The sequence below is a fragment of the Gobius niger genome (assembly GCF_951799975.1).
Source record: "Gobius niger genome assembly, chromosome: 19".
NCBI lineage: Eukaryota > Metazoa > Chordata > Actinopteri > Gobiiformes > Gobiidae > Gobius > Gobius niger.
This window is the reverse complement of record NC_136870.1, coordinates 10,716,113-10,736,780: the sequence shown is the minus strand read 5'-3', so window position 1 is coordinate 10,736,780 and position 20,668 is coordinate 10,716,113. Positions and strand designations below refer to the sequence as shown.

General features: G+C 44.2%; 1 protein-coding gene across 1 annotated transcript in view; it reads left to right on the top strand.

Annotated features, from left to right (window-relative positions):
• Positions 1 to 5,698: 5,698 nt before the first annotated feature.
• Positions 5,699 to 20,668, top strand: part of raraa (retinoic acid receptor, alpha a) — a 71,958-nt gene continuing 56,988 nt past the window's right edge. The window contains exon 1 of the mRNA XM_079577645.1: positions 5,699 to 6,386. Within this exon, the coding sequence (XP_079433771.1) occupies positions 6,230 to 6,386 (157 nt within the window). The 5' untranslated portion in view covers positions 5,699 to 6,229. The remainder of the gene's footprint in view (positions 6,387 to 20,668) is intronic.

Below are 20,668 nucleotides of genomic sequence, written 5' to 3'. Positions count from 1 at the left end.
ACACAGTAACGCTCATTCGCTGTGAAGGAGACAGGTTACCATCTGACGCACTCGCATGCTGCTGCTTATCCGCTCATTTTTTGCAGGTGCAGTGCTTGCTGGCATTTGAGATAATTAAAGGCTGACCTTTTTGAGGTGAGGCAGAAATGTCACCCAGGCTGCTTCGCTGACAAGTGGATTCACCCCGCAGGGGGCCTTGGCCTAACGTCCAAGGATTCTCACTGGCCTAGATGTGCACTTAGCACCCTTTAGCCTTCTGTGCCGCACTTTCTCTCTGTCATTGAGAAGGAGCTGCTGCTGCCTCTCACTGCACAGCTTAAGTCTGGGTGTTTGTGGCCTCAGAGTTACACAGGTGGAAAGAGCACTGAGGCAGAAGAACTGTGGCAGCAGCTGGCTAAGAGAGGTGCTTAGGTCTCCTGCTGCAGAGGCGGGCTTTACTGACTGCTTTCTAGCAAGTCCAGTACCAACCTATGAACTGTACTTTAAATATTTTATGTTTAGTTATTTTTTTCCTGGACAGTGGATCTTTGAGTGACAAGCACATCAATGTACTTGAATCCAAACCTTATACATAGCTTTGACTTTGAATTTTGTTTGTGCCAAGTTAAATGTTCCTGCAAAACGGATTATTTCTGACCTAGTCATGTAGCGTAAAAGCACTGCACTAGGCACAACAGAGCTCAGAGAGACCTTAGGTAATAACACACACACACCTGTTGACATAGCTCATACCTGTACATCCTGCTACATGCACATTCCACACATTATCACGTCTCACTTTGGATGTGTATATCCAACCGCACCGCTGCTGTCTTCATAAAATATTCAACATGTCATGCTTGGGTGACTTCCATTATGTGCACTGCTGCAGAGCTATACAGCCTGGATTCAGCGCCCGCTGCGGGCTGGTGAATGTGGACATCTACTCGGAGCTGGCAGCATTTCAATGTTCTTTTTTACCAATTTAATTATCTTGGGACTTTTATTTTAGTAATCAGTAAAGTTAAATGGTGTCAAGCTGGAAACAAAATGCATCAAAGATTTCAGCAATAGTTAATACGAGCCTTTCATGTTGAACTTAAAGCTTTAGTGTGTGTTCTAGACAGATATACAGAGGGGAAAAAAAGGATTTGGCCAAAATCCAATAGAATGTCTATGTGAAACTGACCAAATACTTTTTTTCCCCACTGTAGTTGTTTTTCAAGGAGCTTTGCATTGCTCTTGGTTGTCAAGCGTGACACATTTCTACAATACGTACCAGTAGCTATACACTGAAACCAAGAAGCGCGTACACAGTGACGCATTCATTCATTAGAAGATCAAGAGATTGAGCTCTGAGATAAAGGAACTATATCTCATTTTACTTTCCAAAATGCTGATGACATGTGTGGTAAAACTTTGGTAGTTTTGTTTGCATATTGTTATAACAGACTGGCATTGTGGTCTTTGGTTTTTCTCTCAAATTGGTAAAATTGCATGTTTGACTCATGCCCATGTTTGGCCTGCTTGTGCAGATGTGATAAATGCGGTTGCAACAAAAAACACCCCTATTGTTTTAAACATGCTGCATGTTTCCACTGCTTCAGCTCACTGATGAAGAAATGGACAAAAGAATAACAAATAGAGCAATGTAGTGTATTCCATCCAATGATAAGAGCACAGCGAGCAGTATTTATAGGGAAACAAAGCAGCCGCCTCGTAAAAGGAAGGGGCTTCAGACTCAATTTGTCGCCGCTGTGGTATTCTTAGATCACAGGAGCAGCTGGACTTTGTTATTGCAAATTTTCATCTATTTCATAGTAAACATTTTTGTTACGTTTCTTATTTTGTCCCTGCCACCGTGCGCTCTTTTGTGGTGACAGTAGCACACAGGGGACAGTCCGTCTATATTGCCCCCGTACACATCAGCCTCTATATGTCATGCGTTACATTGGGCCGTCCCCCGTGGCCATGTTTTCTGCCCTGTCCGTCTTTCTACCTTCAACCTCACGCTGCAGTTACTCTGTTTTCCTGATTATTAATTCAACGTTTCCTGTCACATCCAATTAAAGTCACTCATGCCACGTGACCTTTAGCCTTCTCCTACTTTTACCCCGATACATTCAAAACTCAAGCTAAGTGACCCACATTGTTTGTTTATGTTTCCTCCTTGTTGTAATTGATCACGTACATTCCCTGGGGAGATTCTCTTTTCTTCAATGGACCTATAGTATAATGGCTATCCGCGTAAGGGTATAGGGTACGTATAAACTTGTTGTGATACGGGGATGCTTTTAAACTAGCACTATAACCACAATGGCTGAATATTAAGCCTTAGGGATCCATTCTACAGCAGTGTAACCTATAACCTATTCTTGTTTGTTCCATTTTCATTGCTGAAGCTAGTAGAGTACCCTTGTTGTCCGTTTACAGTCGAGTTTTCTCCAGAGCACTGGTCAGCCCACTCGTCTCAATCTACATGCAGGTCAGAAAGTCAGATTGCTGGAAATGGAGGCTGGGGCATCTAGGAATTTAGCAATAGCACTAAACCTTTGGAGCCCTAATCTGTGATAAAAGAGTGAAAAAATGTGTATTGCACTGTATTTCCGTTGTTGGAGCATTCATCCAAGGAGCCAAGAGGTCGACCGATCTATTAAAAATATCGGCCGGGTTTATCAGCATCGGCATCGACCTGAGAAAAACCCATAATGGTCGACCTCTAGTTAGAATCCGGGCTCTGAATGGTGTATTTTGTCATTGTCCTCATAGAAATATGTTTGTATATAGTGAAAGCCTAGTAAGTCAGTTTTCTCTTTGTGCGTGTAAACCTGTCTATTGTTAATTCTACACGTTTACATGGCAGCCTGTGAACAGATCAATTGTTTTTGTCTGTACACGGGCATAGCCAGCGCATGTTAATCTAAAACACCTCTTCATTCCGGTATAGTCTCTCTGAAGGCCAGCGTCAGCCGTCCTCTTTCTTCTTCTTCATATCAGTGACCTTGGGTGTCAGGCCTACTGTATAGAACGCATACATCATAAAGGAGGACGTACCATGGGCTGCCTTTGCTCAAGATCACCCTGACAGACAAATGGGGCCCAGATTAGCACCGGGATACCCTCCGTGGTCCGCATAAAACTGTGCTGATAAGAGCGTCATGGTAAACACGCAGCCTTGTGAGGTATTTTTTTTGCATTAAAAGCCATCCTGGATCAGGCCGCACAGCTGTGATCGGCTTGTGTGCATTGAAAGACAGGAAAGAACAGCTTTGATCCATTGTTTCTTTCATAATTGTGCGCCTCCAGTTGTATGTGTTCATCATTTGCTGCTTGTATTTGACATAGCGGGTAGGTTTTGCAATAGCCCGTTTTGCTTCGTTGGTGTGTGTGTGGTTTCGCAAATGGCGGATGGGCGTTACAGTGATTTTAAAATTGAAAGTAAAATCAGTTCTCGCTCACGTGTATTCTTCTTTCCCCTTGGTATCGCTTGCGACCCATGGGACCGTAGCGCACTGTAGTTTTGCTCCCTAGTGAACAGCCATACAGCAGTCTATTTACCGTGACATCAATAAAAAGAAGTAGGTGTTAGTGTCCACAACAAAGGCACTGCTGGTACAAGCGCTGGGTAATTTGTGATGTAGCTTATCATTGGGAATGGCCTCTTAAGGTGCCCACACTAGGCGTCGTAATGATAATGGGGAAGGAAGTGGCCTATTTCCGGCTTGTGGCTCCTCTCTGTGAGCTGTAGTTTCTCATTCAAAAAGCCAGGACCAGCAGAATAGAGTCTGCGCTGCTTCAGGGCGTTACATTAAAATATATACGGCTTTAAATCACTTTAGTGTGCCTTCTGACAGGACTGATACATTTTACATGATCACAGAACGTGGAAGAGTATCAAGAGCTGCTTTTTAAACACGAATGCACTACAACAAGTAATATCTTAAAAGCATTTGCTGCGAGTTGATCTCCTTTAGTTTAATAGACGGCTGGTCAGGGGGGAGAATGGCTTTATAAGCAAATAAAACTATATCCAACTCCCATGGGCTTTAAAACGGGCTATTAAAGCTTTTGGTCTAATACAAGGGCACATTTCCCTGCAACTCGCTATTCCTGTCCACCATTTACACTGGCCCATCGCCATCGGGTGACTTCAAAGCACTTTGGCAGCGATCAATAAAAATAAGGCAGCTAATAGATGCCAATACCATAAAATCAGCTCTCCATGTGATTAAAAGACATACTGTATTGTGGGGTTTGCGATGACGGCACAACGCCCACGCCTGCTCTGGGAAGCTATTCCCATAACTTATTGCTCATACGCTTTTCCTACTCCGAGGTATATTGAAGTCACGTCTGGACACAGTGCGAGCCCCTATGGAATCATTGAGTGCAGATGTCTCACTGCTACAGTACATTGGCTTTTGGATGTGTTTCACAATCCTTTTTTGTTTCTTTTCTGTGAGAATCGTTTGCAGTATGTTTAAATGATATGGCCCGTATTTGCAGGGTAAGTTTAGAGGGAGTGCACATTATGTTATAAGCAGCATATATAATTTAGAACCAGCAAGACAGAGGCCTCAGTGTAGCAGCATGTTGTGGCTTAAATATAGCAATATGTATGTGTACTTGTAACATGGTTTACAATGCACAAAGGAGGCAAAGCAAGGCCACATTACTTCTGCTTGATATGGTTGCTTCCCTATTGAATTCAGTTATATTTTTCTCCATCACATTCACAAAAAATGCTCAGTTAAAATGAGAATGATCTTCACAACCAGTGACCGTTAAAACTTCTGTAGGTCCCCTTAAAATTATTTCCAGGTGAAAGATAACTTGTGTAGCATTAAAGTGTGAGACCCTGCAGCCCGATAGGTCCCTAGTGATTCTGAACACATACTTTGGGTTGTTAAAATGATCTTCTGGCTTTTCAGGCTTAATTCTCATTGGGTCACATCTCTATGCCTTTTGCACAAGTGGAAACATGTCCGCCTTGACCCCTCTCCATTTACTGCAGTTCATCCGTAATGTCCTGGCGTGATTCATGACGGAGTACCACATTCCTGAACCGCACTGTTCATGCAAAGACACATTTCTGTATTTTTTTTCGGGGGCCGGCACGTGTCGCAATCACACTGACGCACATCAGGGTCACTGCGAGGAAAAACTGAAGAAATGACGACGGTCTGTTTTTTTTTTTTAAATGGCTCGCGTTTATCAGTGGATACAATTACCGCACTGTTTGTACATGTTTAAATTGGGAGTAAACTCTGAAGGCAGAAATCTCCAGTGGTCCCAGAGTGGAGCCCTGGGGCGCACCTCTAGCTGATGTAATTAGCCAACTTTTCCTGTTGTGTTGAGCCCCGTTCATTGCTGTGTGGGCTCCCGCTGCACGGTGTATGTGTTCTGTCAGTGTTAATGAGCTCGAGTGTGTGTGTGGAGCGCACAAAGCCACGAGAAGACATCACACACCCACTGCTCTCCTCACTGTTTTATCACACCATTAGATAATGAAGGCGGATGGGCTGTTTTTATAACATTTCAGATGAGACATTACCATTAATTAGCGTCAGAAGAAAAGAAGTGTTTTGAGCAAGCGCTTAAGCACAAAGGGAAACATTGTCTTTACCTTGTCATTGAAGCACTAAATGATCTCGCTCTCTCTCTCTCTCTTCCAGGCTGGGAGCGCAAAAGGAGGCCCATCCGAGGAGAGGAGCTTCGGCATCATGTGATCATTGCATTCCCTGGAGCGGAAGGCTAAAAAAAAATCCCCCTTTTATTTATTTTTTTCACAAACCACTAGCGCCCGTATCACCACTATCTACTACTCCTGACTGCAGCCATCAAAAAAGCCACCACTGCTTGACTCGACTTGCCTCCCCTCCTTCATCTTGCGAGATAAGACATGGCCGCACTCCTTCCCCCCGACGCCTCTCGCAAATAAGACCCTTTCAAACCCGAAAGGAAAAGAAAGCATAAAACGTGGTTCGGCTTGCATCTCTCCTTTTCATCTTTGTTTCCTTAGTAACTCAACCCCCGACGCACACATTTGCTAAACCAACCCTTTTTTTTTTTGGGACTGTTTGACATCTAAGGTGAGGACAACTGCGCTCAAGCCATAAGGGGACTTGTGCCAGGAGCGTGCGATGGAATAACTTCTCAAGCATAATGTCCATGGTGGATTAAATCAGCTGAGACTTTTCTTTTTTTTTGCAATCAGACGTAGTTGACCATAGGGGGGACTTGAAGTACAATGGCTGGGAAGGGCAACCCAGTTCCAGGCCCCCATCTGAACGGCTTCCCAATGCCCACATACTCACATTACTTTTTCCCTCACATGCTGGGAAGCCTCTCCCCCCCAGCGCTGCCGGGATTGTCTATTAGCGGATACAGCACACCATCACCAGCAAGTAAGTCAAATCTCACCATGCTTGTTTGTCCTAACTATGCAACTTTGTTCTGGCTGTTATCTTGCTGGGTGTATTGCCTCCAGCAGTGTCCTTAATTCACAGGCCCACCCACACACGCAAGCAAGCACCACCACCACCACCACAGAGATCCGTCAGATCACAGGCAAATGAGGTAGGACAGTCGGGAAAAGCAGAACTGTTTATTCAGGAACACAAATTTGGCAAGCGGCGCCCAAAATAACTCACAAACACTATCATTGTGAGCAACCTTCATGCTAGGGCTCTTTTAAACAATCCATCACCAACTGTAAAACTCGACTTACAAAGTTGTTTATTCAAGTCAAACTAAGGGGAAAACCTTTTCACTTTGCACTTTTTTCACGAGCTGTGTAGGCTCAATTGCCAGTGCTTACAATGCATCACATCAGTGAAGTTGTTTGAAGATTTGTGACATGCGAGACCTGGGGCTGAGTTATGCAGATGCCAAGTTGTGTAATCGGGAATCATCTGTCGTTTTTTATTAACGTATTTCTTGGGAAAAATTAGTTGAGCAGTTGAAGTTCTTTTTTTCTGGAAGACGCGTTTAAAAAATGTGACAAATAAGCAGTGGTCAAACTGTACAGTAATAAGTGATAAGTCTGTTCTTGTTTTCTTTATTTGATAGTTAGATGGTAAAAACTAAAATGTTTAGACAGTTTGTTAATTCATGTCAAACAGTGATAAAAACTGGCCCCGCAAAGTAAACAAAAAGTATGTTTTCCTTGTGCGTCAAGTCGACTAAATAACATGAATGATGTCTTTTTGCTTAGTCGACAGTTGATTCCTTTCAATGAATGGATGTGAAAGTGAGTACAGAATGTATGGGCATTTTTACTTTTTGCCTTTCGGATCTGCTCCCATTTGCAGAACCTTCAGAGGTTTTTTATTGCAACCCTAAAATGAAAAAAAAGAGAAGAAAAAAGAAACAGTTTTCAATGAATTGCATGTTCAGGAGAGACATGATGATAATATTCTTTGCCATATGCTGTATTATGTTGTAATTTACATGTGTGACACTGTGGATTTTCCTGTGAGGAAAAGCAATTCGCTGTCAGCCATGCTATCGATATCCAGGCGACTTGGATAAAAATCTTGCCCTTGGAGAGTCCAAACATACAGTCAGTGTTAGTTCATTGACGCTCCACTATTTTATACGGTGACCTTCCTGCTCTGCGGTTCAGCGAGGTCATCCTATTGACTTTCTATCTCCCGAAGTTTGTGTTTGCTGTCACCGCTCTTGGGAAGTGAGGAACACTCTCTGGCCGTCCCTTTAAACCCTCCCCCCCCCACCCCTTTCAATCCCAGAATCCTCCTCGTCTTCCCTCCCTCAGATTCCACATTTTTATACGAGTGCCATGAGTTCCTTTTCCCTTTTGAACAAACATTTCCTGTCTGCGCACACACACGGTCCAGCCAGGGGGGGGGGACACCGCAGCTTCCCGTGCACATACATCGCGCAAACCAGCAAAAACAGAAACACAATCTGTGCCCTTCATGCCGGCTCGCTGATAACTCCAGGCGCAGTTCACGCTTGATCCGTGCCCCCCTTTTTTTTTTCACACACTCTCACTCCAGCTAAGCCCCCTCAGTCAGTGTCGAGCAAGTGGCAAAAGTAAGTGACAAGTTTGGTGCTCTGAATGAAGGGACTTTTCCCGAAGGGCAAGTTGGAGGCAGGACTGGCTTCTTGTTCATGTGCCGCTCTCGCAATCACAGTGACAAGAGCGTGCGGTTCATGCCATCAGTCAAAGAGTCCGTAAAACAAATTGTGCCCCCCCCCCCTCAGATTATGCGCAATCACGACACTTGTCCGTATTTCTGGGTTATGGTTAAGGTTGGGATTGCCATGAAGCAGAAGTGGAGTGACAGGTGTGTGCCCTGGAGCTTGGCTTGTTCAAACAGAAAACAAACACTCTTTCCAAATTGTTTAAAGTGGACACACAGGGACATTTGTGTTTGTGTAATTTGCTGAAACGCTGATGTCATAATCCAATGCTTACACTGCACTGTGATTGCATAAAAGCGCTTGGGAAAGTACTGTACGTCCGCCCTGGTTTTGTCTCCGTCCTGTTTATCAATGACACTACACGCCGTTTGGAGCACACTCCCACATCTCCATGCAGCAGAACTTTAACAACACAAATGACATTTCCTTTCTCAGAATTGTCCGTCTCCTCTGGCTCATCCTCCAAAACCACAACAGGCCAATTATTTGGACTAAGCCGAGCAGAAAGGTTAACCTCGGCCTGCCATTTTTCTCTTTTTCCCTCCCGCCTCCAGGGCTAGGTCCTCACTTCGCATTATCTGGAAATCATCGGGGGCAGTTAGGCGCATATTGATATTACATTCATCGCCCGCGGCTTTATTACTTAAGCGAATATTATCACCAGAGATGGATTACGCGTCTATATAAACAACTGCACCGGACAATACAATGTGCTCCATGAAATTCTACTGCTGGCCATAACGCCTCTATTGATCCCGTTATGATCATCTAAGCTTCCCGCTGTCTGTCTGTCTTTGACACCGCGCTATTACATTATGAAGGGTTGTAAATGAGCATTAAAAGGGGCCTGCTACCTGCTGCCACCGCAGACTAATTGGCTTTTCCCTACAGAGCGCTCTTGTTTCGCCAGTAATTGCTTCGTACAGGAGCTATTGACTTATTAGGGCGCAACATGGCATTTATGAATGTACTTTTGGTGCACAAGGGGGGGTGGGAAACATAAAAGCGGATTCTCAGAGAGCTCAGGGCCAGTGCCATTTAGCAGGCGCGCGGTGGAAGGCACTGACAGCGGGTAAATAGGGATATGGTAATGTCGGGCAGACAGGTGGTTCCTCTCTGCCCCGGTGGTCCGCTCCAATCAAGCAGAGGGCATGTGAGTGCGCCCGATGGGTGGCACACGCTGCCGAGAGGCTGGGATCATGCAGGATCACTGTTTGTGTGCAGGTACGGAGGGTGTGCAGATGATGTCACTATAGCAGGAGCCTAAGGAGTGTCAACGATGAGCTAAAATAGCTTTGTTTCTATTTTCCCCGCATCCTCCTTTTGTTTCAGCCTTTATGCTCTGAATGAGAGACAGGTGGTTTCAACACAGCGACGTCTGAGCTCATAGTTTACATAAATGTAGAATTAAAGTAACATTTTTAGCTTTTCTTTTTAAAGTTATGTGGTAATGTCGAAATCTCGAACACAGCCCCTTTGATCCAAACTGGCCCTGTAATGAATGTGTTTTCTATTTTGAGCAATGCTGTGGGGGTTTTTATGACCGTGTGTGAAAGTTTATTAATCCAACAAATGAAGCTGATAGATGTAGAAGTGAGTGATGTGTTGGTCACAAACCGAGAAGCGACTTGTTTGTTTGGCAAAAGTCGACTTCTTAATCAAGTCATTCCAGTTTATTTCATTTATTAGATCTAAGATTGTGGATGTTTCAGCATATATTTTGAAACATCAAAGTAATGTCATTGTTGTAGATTAATTGGATTGCAAGCCCAGTCCATGTACTGTATGATCTGTTATCAAAATGCCCTGACTGCAGCAAGCACTTGTCAAGCACTCTTCCCTTTGGCTGAAAAACCACGTTTGATCATGCGAGACGCAAACAACGGCGATATTGACAGGTTTCTTCTTTTCCTTATCAGGTAGCTGATCTTTGAGAGCACAGATGCCACCTCCGGGGAAGCTCCTGTCATTATCGGAAAGTCATTTGAGCGGTGCCGATACCGCGATGGCCAGGATCGGCGGGTTTATTAAACATGGCGTGTAAAACACATCTCGCATCGCGCTCATTGACTCCAGTTTAATGACCTTGTTAATTAACTTCACAGCACTGGGAGGATGAAAAATGGCCACGCGCTCGGCCCTATTCTTAAACTTTCAAAAGAGGTAATTGTCCCGCGTTAATATAGTGCATTACAGGTGCTTGGAGAGATTTATCCCCGTGTTAAATCAAAGTTGCAAATGAATGACTGTTGGAAGGGCAAAATGAAGTCGTTTAATGGCCTCTATTCAAATGAGGAATTGAAATGCCAGGTTGACAATGATCTTTTATTGAAAGTAACTTATGACTGAGTGCAGATGTCGACAGCTGGATTGAGCGGGGGGAAATGTAGAAATTCCCATATTACATTTGTACATTTTAGCAGCATATAACAGGCCTTTGTCAGTGTTTGTGTATTCGCTGAATCAAGCCTCTATGTAGTGCTGCATCGGAACTGCACTCAATGCCTTTGAATAACATGCTCAAGGTTGTTGGAGGTTGTTGTATTGAGAGTAAACTCACAACTAATTTGTTCAGATCTTCTCGCTGCTGTCATCACTCCTTTTCTTTGAATTATTTTTTTTGGTCCGGACTGCAGTTTGGTCTCAGTATCTCTTTCTTCCGCTCACAAAGCTGTCCATGCCTTTCCCCTCTGCTTCTCCTTTACACTCCTCCATCCTCTTTCACATTTTTTCCTACTTCCTCATCCTCCTCTCCAGCCTCTGTCAGTCCCCCCGCTCCTCCCTCCTCATCCCTCTCTTCATTCTCTCTGTACCTCTGGACTTGACAGAGCTATCATTACACTGCCACCTATTTAGTCGCAGCCTGTTATTTCCCATTTGTTATGAGTGGACCGGGGGCCAAATCCCTGCCCAGAATACTTGATCCTAGCCACTGGATTTATCCCCAGACAGCTTGGCAAGTGTGGTCCACTCGCCTCTCTAAAGCCCCCTTTCCCCTCTCCTGTCTTCCTCCTTCTATCTCTTCTTTTGGCCGCTTATGCTAATGCAGGCCCTCCTTTCTGAAAGAGCTGTCTTCCTATAATCCGATGGATGGCTCCATTTTCCGAGCCCAGCACACACTTGGAAAGGCATCACACTCTATTAGAAATACAAGGACACATGCTATCTCTCATAAACACTCCGCTAACGGCACGCTGTCACTGTGTAGTGCTGTTACACGGCGAGCACACAGTGCTTTAAGCTCCGCTCGCTCCATAGAAGCTTGGAAACCAGCAGAGGCCCTCGCCGCCAGCCATGCAGCGGGTAAACATGGGTACATCTGAAACTCTGTCTGATGTGCCAGTACCAGTTTCTTTATTTGTGCCCACTTCAAAGGCCTAAGAGGAAGTCAAGACAAGGGCACAGAGATAACAACGGCGGCGTCCTATCCTTTGCTTCAACCCATTCTCGCAATGACCCCTTCTCCTTCCTTTTATCTCTCCCTCCCCACCCATTTGCTCATCTCTTCTGCTTATGCCCTTTTTGCAATACCCATTTCATCTAGTCATAACTCACTCTGCCACATACATTCAAATGTCAATGAGTCTCTCAGAGGCATCAGTCCTCCATTGTCCTTTGATAAGCGCTGCAAGTGACAGCATCTGTAAAATATAGGGCAGTTACCTAATGCAGCAGGCGGAGAGGAGAGGAGAGAGAGGTTTGTGCATCGCTCACAGTGATTGAATTATCAAGCGGAGCTCTGCTTGTTGTCCAAGTGGGTTTCAGAGGAAAAGCCCTTTTCTCAGAGGCTAATGCGCTTTTTCAGCCTGGCACAATGGCTAGCTGTGTTGTGCAAAGGGGCTAAGAGCGCTGTTTTGGGCCAGAGCTTATGGGGCCACCAGTCCACACTTGGCACCTCTCTAAGGGGCCCCTGGCCACACTTAACCTCAGGCCTGTCTGCTAGCATTAGCGCGCAGTGTCTTCTGAGAGCGGGATAATGCTCCACTGACAGCATTAGCACATTGCACAGCTTCTATACCGCAGATTGTGCTACCTGCTACTTAGCATTCTGCATAGCACTGCTCTCTCTCAAACTTTTTCTGGTGGTAGACTTTGCTTCATCTCTATTTCCACTCAATATTTTTGTCAAGGTGAAATGTCTGACAGGGCTGCGTGCTCTCTCCAAACTGTTTGATGGTCCAGCAGTACATGGGCCCCTTCTCAAAGCAAATAAATCATCCCTGAATGTACTTTCATCTGATAGAAAGGATACATTTTCCAAAACACACAAAGTGTGTCTCTTTCAATAGCCTTTTCGAACAGGACGAAACACTTCATTATTTTAACCTTATTCCTCTCCTCGATTGGCTTGAGCTATAGAGTCAAGGGCAGGTAAGTCTAATCTAATATCAAGCTCAAAGCAGACCAGAACCTCAGGTTGTGTGCATTCAGTTGCAGAGGAGCTAATAAAAGTGGCATGCCACAGAATCAGACTTGCTGGAAGCCATGGAAGTCATCTGGCGTTTGTGTGCATTTTCAGCCCTTGAAGCGTGGCAGAAAACAGTAGATATTTGGTCTTGTAATTAATACTGGACTTGGAGGAAAAACCAAGCGGACATGTGTGTTCCAGACGGGATTAAAATCACTAATCAGTGCTTGCAATATTAGCCCCCCTTGCATAAATAAATCCCATATGAAGAGTGTGTCCTTTGTGAATGTGCGGAGGTACTGAGCGCAGATGTGAACATATACAAACTAAAGTGTGCTGGAATTAGAGCTCACAGGATTCGTATTGTCTCAAGTGTTTATTACGGATACATTGGTTCTTTATGTGAGTTATTGGGTTGACATGTACTGTATGTATTCTGGCCTCCTAGGCTTGTGCTAATGTCAGGATGGCAATCAAGAAATTAAACGTGTACAAATCAGTAATGTGTCTTTAATTGTCTTGAGTTCGTCATACTTCTACAGTGGACTATTCTGTTATTCTGGTGAAAGTCTTTTCGACAGTAGCTTGAGTTAATTCAATTGATGCCGTAAAAAACACATTGTACTTCGTTTGTATTGGTGGAAGTCTTCTCCCTGTAATTTCCTTTTACTTTTTGAGCCAACTGTCTGATGGCGCACTCTGCAGCCTCTCTCTTTTCTCTTTCATGTTGAACAGCTGTTGTGCAGTTAGCCTGTGATCAGTGCACACCTGAAACTAGCCGCGGCTCCAGCCTCCCCAACTGCCACAAGCCCGTCTCGTCTCTGGTCCTTTGGCAGTCTTCCTTTAAACCAAAGAGGATAGTGACGAGAGATGCACATCAGAAGCTCCACTATAAACAAACCCGTGCTTTGATTTGTCCCGGGATTGTTTAATGTGACAAACAGACGAAGAGGGACAACTGAAGCGGCACACGACATGTTGTTTGAAAGCCTTAAAGAAAAATAACCTATTTTTACAACTCAGTTTATTCTACACTATATTGTTTGTCAACCATTGATTTCCAAAGTATATGAGACCTGTGAAGTGTAGAGCAGTGGTTCTCAACTGACATGTTAGGCCCCAAAAGTGGGTCTTGGAACCACCTTTTAAAATTCTTCAAGAGGAGGTATTATGCTTTTTGCAAGTATTTATAATAATCTCAAACACATTTTAATAACTGTCTTACGCTTGGTTAGAAAACTGCAATATTGATCTCAAACAAAATATCCAGTTTAACATCCTGATTCTCAAGTGATCTCCCCATAAGCCCCGCCCACCCCGACCTCTTCTTGCTCCCCCTTGCTGTGCAGCTGTTTCAAGAAAGAGAGAAAAAAAAGTAATAAACAAAACAAAAACAGACAGGACGGTGGTGCAGAGAGTAGAGCGGTTCGTCTTGGGATTGGAGGATCGGCGGCTTGAATCCCGCAAGTGCACACTGTCGTTGCGTCCTTGGGCAAGACACCTCACCCACCTTGCCTCCAGTGTCTGCGTACACTGGTGTATGAATGAGAGTGTAATGGGTGAGTGGTTCCTTGATATAAAGCGCTTTGAGTGCCTAAAGCGGGTAGAAAGGCGCTATATAAATGTGACCATTTAAAATTATCGTCAGTGCAGTAGCCATGTATAAACCGAGCACTTTTTCTCCAGTTTAGCATTACCCAAATTTAAAAGCTAACAAAAAAAACGATAAAAGAGCGACAAAACCTGACAAACGCGAGAAAAACGTATCCAAAAAAGTGACAAATACACGACAACAAAGCAGCGTAACAAGAGAAGAAAACACAACAAGAACGTGACAAAAAAGTTGCAATCAGTTTTGTAGGCCTTAACCTTCAAACAGGCATTACACTGTTGCTCTCGTCGAGAAACTTTTAGATTTGGGTAAAGCTGAACGGGAGAAAATGCCCTCGGTTAAAGGAATAGGCCACCGTTTTTAAATACTGAGATATGCTTTTACCTCACTTTAGCCAAGTTAATATATCCCCGTCTGGTCTTTGTCCGTGCGCTCTGCCAGGCAAACGGAGCACATACGCAGCTTCTCCCACATGTCACATAGCTCCAAAAAAGCTCACGATAGAAGCTACCAAGCTCCTCCACGTGTTCCCTATTTAAATAAAGTTACGTGAAGTGTTTTCATGCGAAGTATATTTACACAGAAATGTAACGTGTCGATTTTATAAGCAGATAAAAAGGGGGACTATATTGTGAGGCGTAATGGTACGAGGAGTAAAACGTCCGCGCAGTAACTCCTAAAGGTTATTGACGGAAGTGAGCGGGGAAAGTCTTTAGGAGTTACTGCGCGGACGTTTTGCTCCTCGTATCATTACGCCTCACAATATAGTCCCCCTTTTTATCTGCTTATAAAATCGACACGTTACATTTCTGTGTAAATATACTTCGCATGAAAACACTTCACGTAACTTTATTTAAATAGGGAACACGTGGAAGAGCTTGGTAGCTTCTAACGTGAGCTTTTTTGGAGCTATGTGACATGTGGGAGAGGCTGCGTATGTGCTCCGTTTGCCTGGCAGAGCGCACGGACAAAGACCAAACGGGGATATATTAACTTGGCTAAAGTGAGGTAAGAGCATATCTCAGTATTTAAAAACGGTGGCCTATTCCTTTAAGGCGTGTGTTTAGAGGGTTGAATCATGTTCTGAAATTCTAGTTCTATAGTCCATTGTTTTCTGTAGCAATATATCAAACTTCCAAACGTTGTTGTGACAGGCCGGCCGTAGTGGTGGTCTTGTCCAGAGATTCCAGCCACTGACACTGACCGATCGGCCTGTGTGTAGATAACATCTTGACTCAAAGTACACAAGAGCCACAGGACAGACTGTGACAAAACAAGTATGTGCCTCCAGACCCAGACGGCCCTAACTGTGGAACACGCTATTTTTAATGATCCAGTCGCGGCGGACCTCACAGACAGTGACCTTTGCTATGCTCTTTTTTCTTTTTTTACTGTGTTCCAAGAAGAGCTTTGATGAGTCGCCTGTTTACCATAATAATCAGCGGGCACAACTCTCGTAAACAAAGAGGAAATACAGCCCGTCATCAAGGATATTTTCAATACTACCAACAGGTTGTGTTCAAAAAAGAAATATCCAATGAGAAAATCCAGAATTGTTTACCCAGATAATTTTTTGTTAGGGATTGGGTCCACTTTTTAATCCTGTTGTGATCAAATGTTTACCTGGTCAATCTGTCTATTTCAATCGTTCCTTCTTGATTTCGATAACTTGCTTCGAATCGATCACTCTTCCAACATGTTTTCATTCGCTCGTTCACATGATGCCGCTTGACCTACTTACTCTACCCGCTCTCCTCTCCCAGCCTTTAGCCATAATAAACTTTTAAATTGGACACATACACTCGGTAATCACCGGACCAAAGTGGAACTAAGACTTGTGAAGTAGCCGGCCGATCGCAAGGAGAGATAGCGCGGGCTCTACATAGCTAAGGTCAAATGCGTGACTCCCCTCTCCGACCTAAAGACCCAGCTAATCGTTCACTCTTTGAGAGGCAGAGACAGCACCGACGGGGGTGTTAGAAAAGAGGAGAGAAAGATCAAGAGCCAATGAGCAAAGTGAAGGGGCCCTGCAGGCATCTTAAATCACAGCGGGCCCCGGCGTACACTTCACACAAGAATCAGGAACACAACGCACACTTTCCACCAATGACCAGTGGCCGTGGGTGAGACCTGTAGCCACATGGAGTTAGAGGGGGAGAACAGGGAGAGGTCTGTTCCAAACCGTTAAGCTATCGACTTCCAGCCCGGCACCTTGGACTGACTGGAGTGTGAGATTTCAGCTGTTTTACTGAATATGGTGGTCATTTCAAGTAACTGGGTTTGAGTCTGTTGGAACTGAAAGATCTCTGCAGAATTGATGGCACGGTTGGTCAGTTCTTCCATGGAGTGTCTTGCTCAGGGACCCGACAACAAAGGGCAATGACTTTTACCCTTTGGTTGAACTGCCAACCTTTGGATCGATGGCATTGGGTGAAAGAGTCTTTGTCTCAAAAAATTCTGTTACTAATAAAAGCTGTATAACATTATAAAGGTCATTTCTTGCCGTGGGGCTGTGTATCTTCTTATCAAACAATGCAAAACAAATCTAAAGTGTGCCTCCTGTGCTCATAAAGTTGCAGATTGAGCGTGTCGGGCCGTCTTTGCAGAGCGATGTCGAAATACCACACGCACTTATTGAAGGCGAAGCCAACATATCTGATCGGGTTTTATTCTTCTCGAGTGTCCGTTCGCACGGAGCTGTAAAAGCCCGGCAGATGCGGAGGCCGTGCGGCTGTTTGCTTTCATAATCCTGTGTTTATGCCGCAGAATGTAGGTAAAATGTCTTTGTTGACTGTTAACAGAGAGGAGCGCTGGGCGGGAGAGGTCAGGTGGTGCCCGAGATGAGATTTCGCTGATTCAATATTTACTCATCAAACACCACTATTTCCTGTAAGCACTTGGCCAAACTTTCGGTCTCACCACTCTGCTCTCGGTTGACTTTTGTTGTCATAGCAGCCCTGACCGTGTCTGCCAAACGTATTGCTCACCCTTCATTTTTTTCTTTTCCTCTCTATATAAAAGATATCACTGTGACTCGGCGCTGAGCAAATATACGTCTACCCGCCCACAAGTGCTGCTGAAGTTTCTTTCACGAAGTACACTTGGTTTGGAGTTGGACTCGCTGGTTGTTGCGGGTGTGATCAGGACCCGTGTGTTGTAGCATTTGTACAGTAAAGATGAGTGTGGACATTCCTTGAGAGGTTGTGTGTGTGTATGTGTTTCTGGATTGCATTAGTCAGTTTTGAGCTTGCAGACAGCTATATGGTCGCGCTGCTCCTCCCCTACTAAAACCTGAAAAAAGCCGGCTCAGTCCTGGCAGATGTGCTGTCAAAGCCGGCGTCTTTCAGGTCGTTTGAAAAATAGCCTTTACGTCTACAGTGGATTGCCGGGGCTGGAGGTGCACAAGGAAAGCAGTGGAAGGGGCTCCAGGGGTTTTTTGAGGGGAATATTTTTGAGCCTTTATCGTTGTTGGTAGTCGTCCGTCTGTCGACACGTTTGGTGTGGCGGCTCGCACCGTGTGCCCAGAAGCTGACGTCGTGTCCCTGTGCTGCTGCTCTGAGCCGTGTGTGTGGATGTAAAACCATCCAGTGTTTCTGCTACTGCACTGTTGCCTCAACTGTCTACACATCGTAATCCGCCTCTTAAGGGAGCTGCTAACATGATTTAATTATGAGCAGGATTATGTGTTTGCTATTGCAATAATATGGACTGTGGAGGTTTTACTCTTTATACGACACTATACGCCAATCACCGCATCAGACCAACTACTCATCGATTTAACTTCTCAAAACTTTGAACGCACTGGTTTGCACACACTTTCTAAAACTCTACTCTCTCTTTGTCAGAGCGCTGGGCATATCTTACTGTTTTGAAACCATTTGTCATTCTCCCCACAAATGATTGCAGTTTCATGTGAAAACTCATTGTGTGTTCAGGTGTTGACAAGAAAGTTCACTTCTTTTACGGCAAAGTGTGCATTTGACTCACTCTTTGTGAATTATGTATAGAAAATGGTGTCCATGCTATGTGTCAGGAAGATAAAACTTTCAAAAAATGTACAAACTGACCATTAGGCTATAATCTATTGACTTAACACGAACTTTTAACGGTAATGTTTGTCATCACGTCCGAGTCTTGCTCAAACAACTTTCATTTGTCCAGGAAATCTCCGTTGGAAAAGTCATATCAGGCTAATCCTCTAGCGGTGGCTCCAGAAAGGGGATTTGAGATCGTTTTGCAGCCTCATGCAGAAGCAATGATCGAAAGTGCAACAGAATTAATAAAGCATCATGTTTCAGGGACAAAATGACTACTCCACGCACGAACAGTATGCAGCGCACTGAGCCCCCTCCCACTCAGACTTCAAAGCCCGCTGTCCCTCAAACTACTTCAAACACCGGTGGAGACCATTAAAAGACAAAAATTATTTTCTGTAAGGTCGTGATTTATTTGATTGAAAAATGAAACCACTAACTCGACAGACATTATTTTTCCTTCCCAGGGCCGTGCGTTACCAGGCGCAGGCTGAAATTGTTACCAGGTGGGAGCCCTCCTCTGCAGAAGTAACGCAGGATGGAGCTCATGTCCGCTAATCTCTCTGCGTTTCTCAATGTCTTACTTTGTTCCCCTCTGTGTAGTCACGTCACGTCTGTATTTTACCATAGACCTTAGTAATACAATGTCCCAGGGCCGTTAATAATGAAACATAAAAGGCTTGTGGTGGCTGTGCGGTAGGAAGGAGCCAAGCGGTGAAACTCAAGACTGTGACAGAGATGGACTGGCTGATGCTTAAGTATGAAGACGGCTTGAGTGTCAGAGTTAACCTCATCGGCTGAATTCCTCAAGCTGGGACGTAAAAGTCTGTGTAAATGTGTTTGCAGGACAGGGAAATCACAGTCAAAAAGCACCGTTAAGTAGACTTGAGAAACCTTGTTGAAGCAATGGATATAGCCAGACATGTATGGCTATATCTTCTCGCAATGCACTTTAATGCTATTGCTATATACCAGGGGTCTCCAACAGGCAGCTGAGATGATTTCATCCGGCCCACGACTTGTAGGGCACAAATTCCTGAGTATGTCAAAAAAAGGAAGTCTCTAAGCCATTCCTGTGTTGAGTTATGGATTTTTAAAGAAATAACCAGAATACTAACAGCCACTAGGGGGCAGCTTAGATTTAAAAAAAAGAATTAATTCCACACATAATTAGAGATCAGGATTTAAACAACACATTATAACTACGTGGCTGTCTGCCCCAGGGCGGCTGTGGCTACAATAGTAGCTTAAACCACCAAGTTGTGGAGTGAATAAATAATGACTATAGTGTAGCAGAAACCTGTGACACAGGCTTGTAAAGTGCGATACAAGTGTAAGCCTTTTTATGAGGCTTACAGTCCAGTCAGGCTCATTATTATTCATTTATTGCAAAAGGTTTCCACAATAGTATTTTCCCTGTTAAACATATTTTATTGGAACTTTTGTTTATGGACCCCGGCAATACACTCCCGATATATTATGGCTCCCAGGGAAATTTACTTGGAGACCCCTGCTCTATACTCACTGAGGACATTCTGCACCTGCTGAAAACTATGACAGGGAAAGAATTACCTTTTCATTGCTTCCATGTAGAGTCAGAACTTTGGTACAATTGAGCCCAACAGCTGTAATCGGGAGCTCTGAGGGACATCCTTTTACTTACGTATATTAAAGTAGCCATGTGCTCCAGTTGCGTACTCAGTCAGGCCTTCAAAGTAATACAATCGGACTGGGAAGGCCTTTAGACGCCAATAGAACTAAAATAGCATGTGTCAGTGAGAGTTACTGTATAATACGGCATCTGCTGCTGCTGCTGTGGTGTTTGAAGGGGCTCAAAATGCTGGGAAACACTTGAGTTTCTCTCTCTGCGCAGAAGTGAGGAATTGTTCATGTAATATAATACATGGAGGATCTCATTCTCGATATAGAAAAATAAATCCTTAATTTAAAGTGATGCTGCTTAAACCTCAACAGGCCATAAAGTTGCTGCAACATTATTGGAAAAGTCAGAGTTTGCATGAGAAAATGTCAGCTTTATGTTCACTAAATGTCAAAATACTTTTAAATAAGTTTAGTTTCTTCTCGCTCTGAAGGAGGATGTGAGAAGAGGCAATGCCCCGGGACAATTATGCACCTGCTTTTATGTTTTATGGTTGCATTTTTACGGTTTGAAATCCTCCAACTCTAAAACGCTTTGAGGTGACGGCTGTTGTAATGCTCAAGTGATCAGGATTGATATGACTGTATATGATTGATATGATTTAATGACTTTTTAAACGTATTGGATCATGCTGCTCTGAAACAGTCTCATAAAATATCACAGTACTTCTGTTTTCTCACCATTGAAGGCAGTTGTAGGATATTAGGACGCCTTTCTCGCATCGTGCAGCCCTCTTACAAAGATTATACATTTCCACAACAGCAAACAGCAGCACGTTGTTTGTTTGTTTAGCTTGACACGAAACA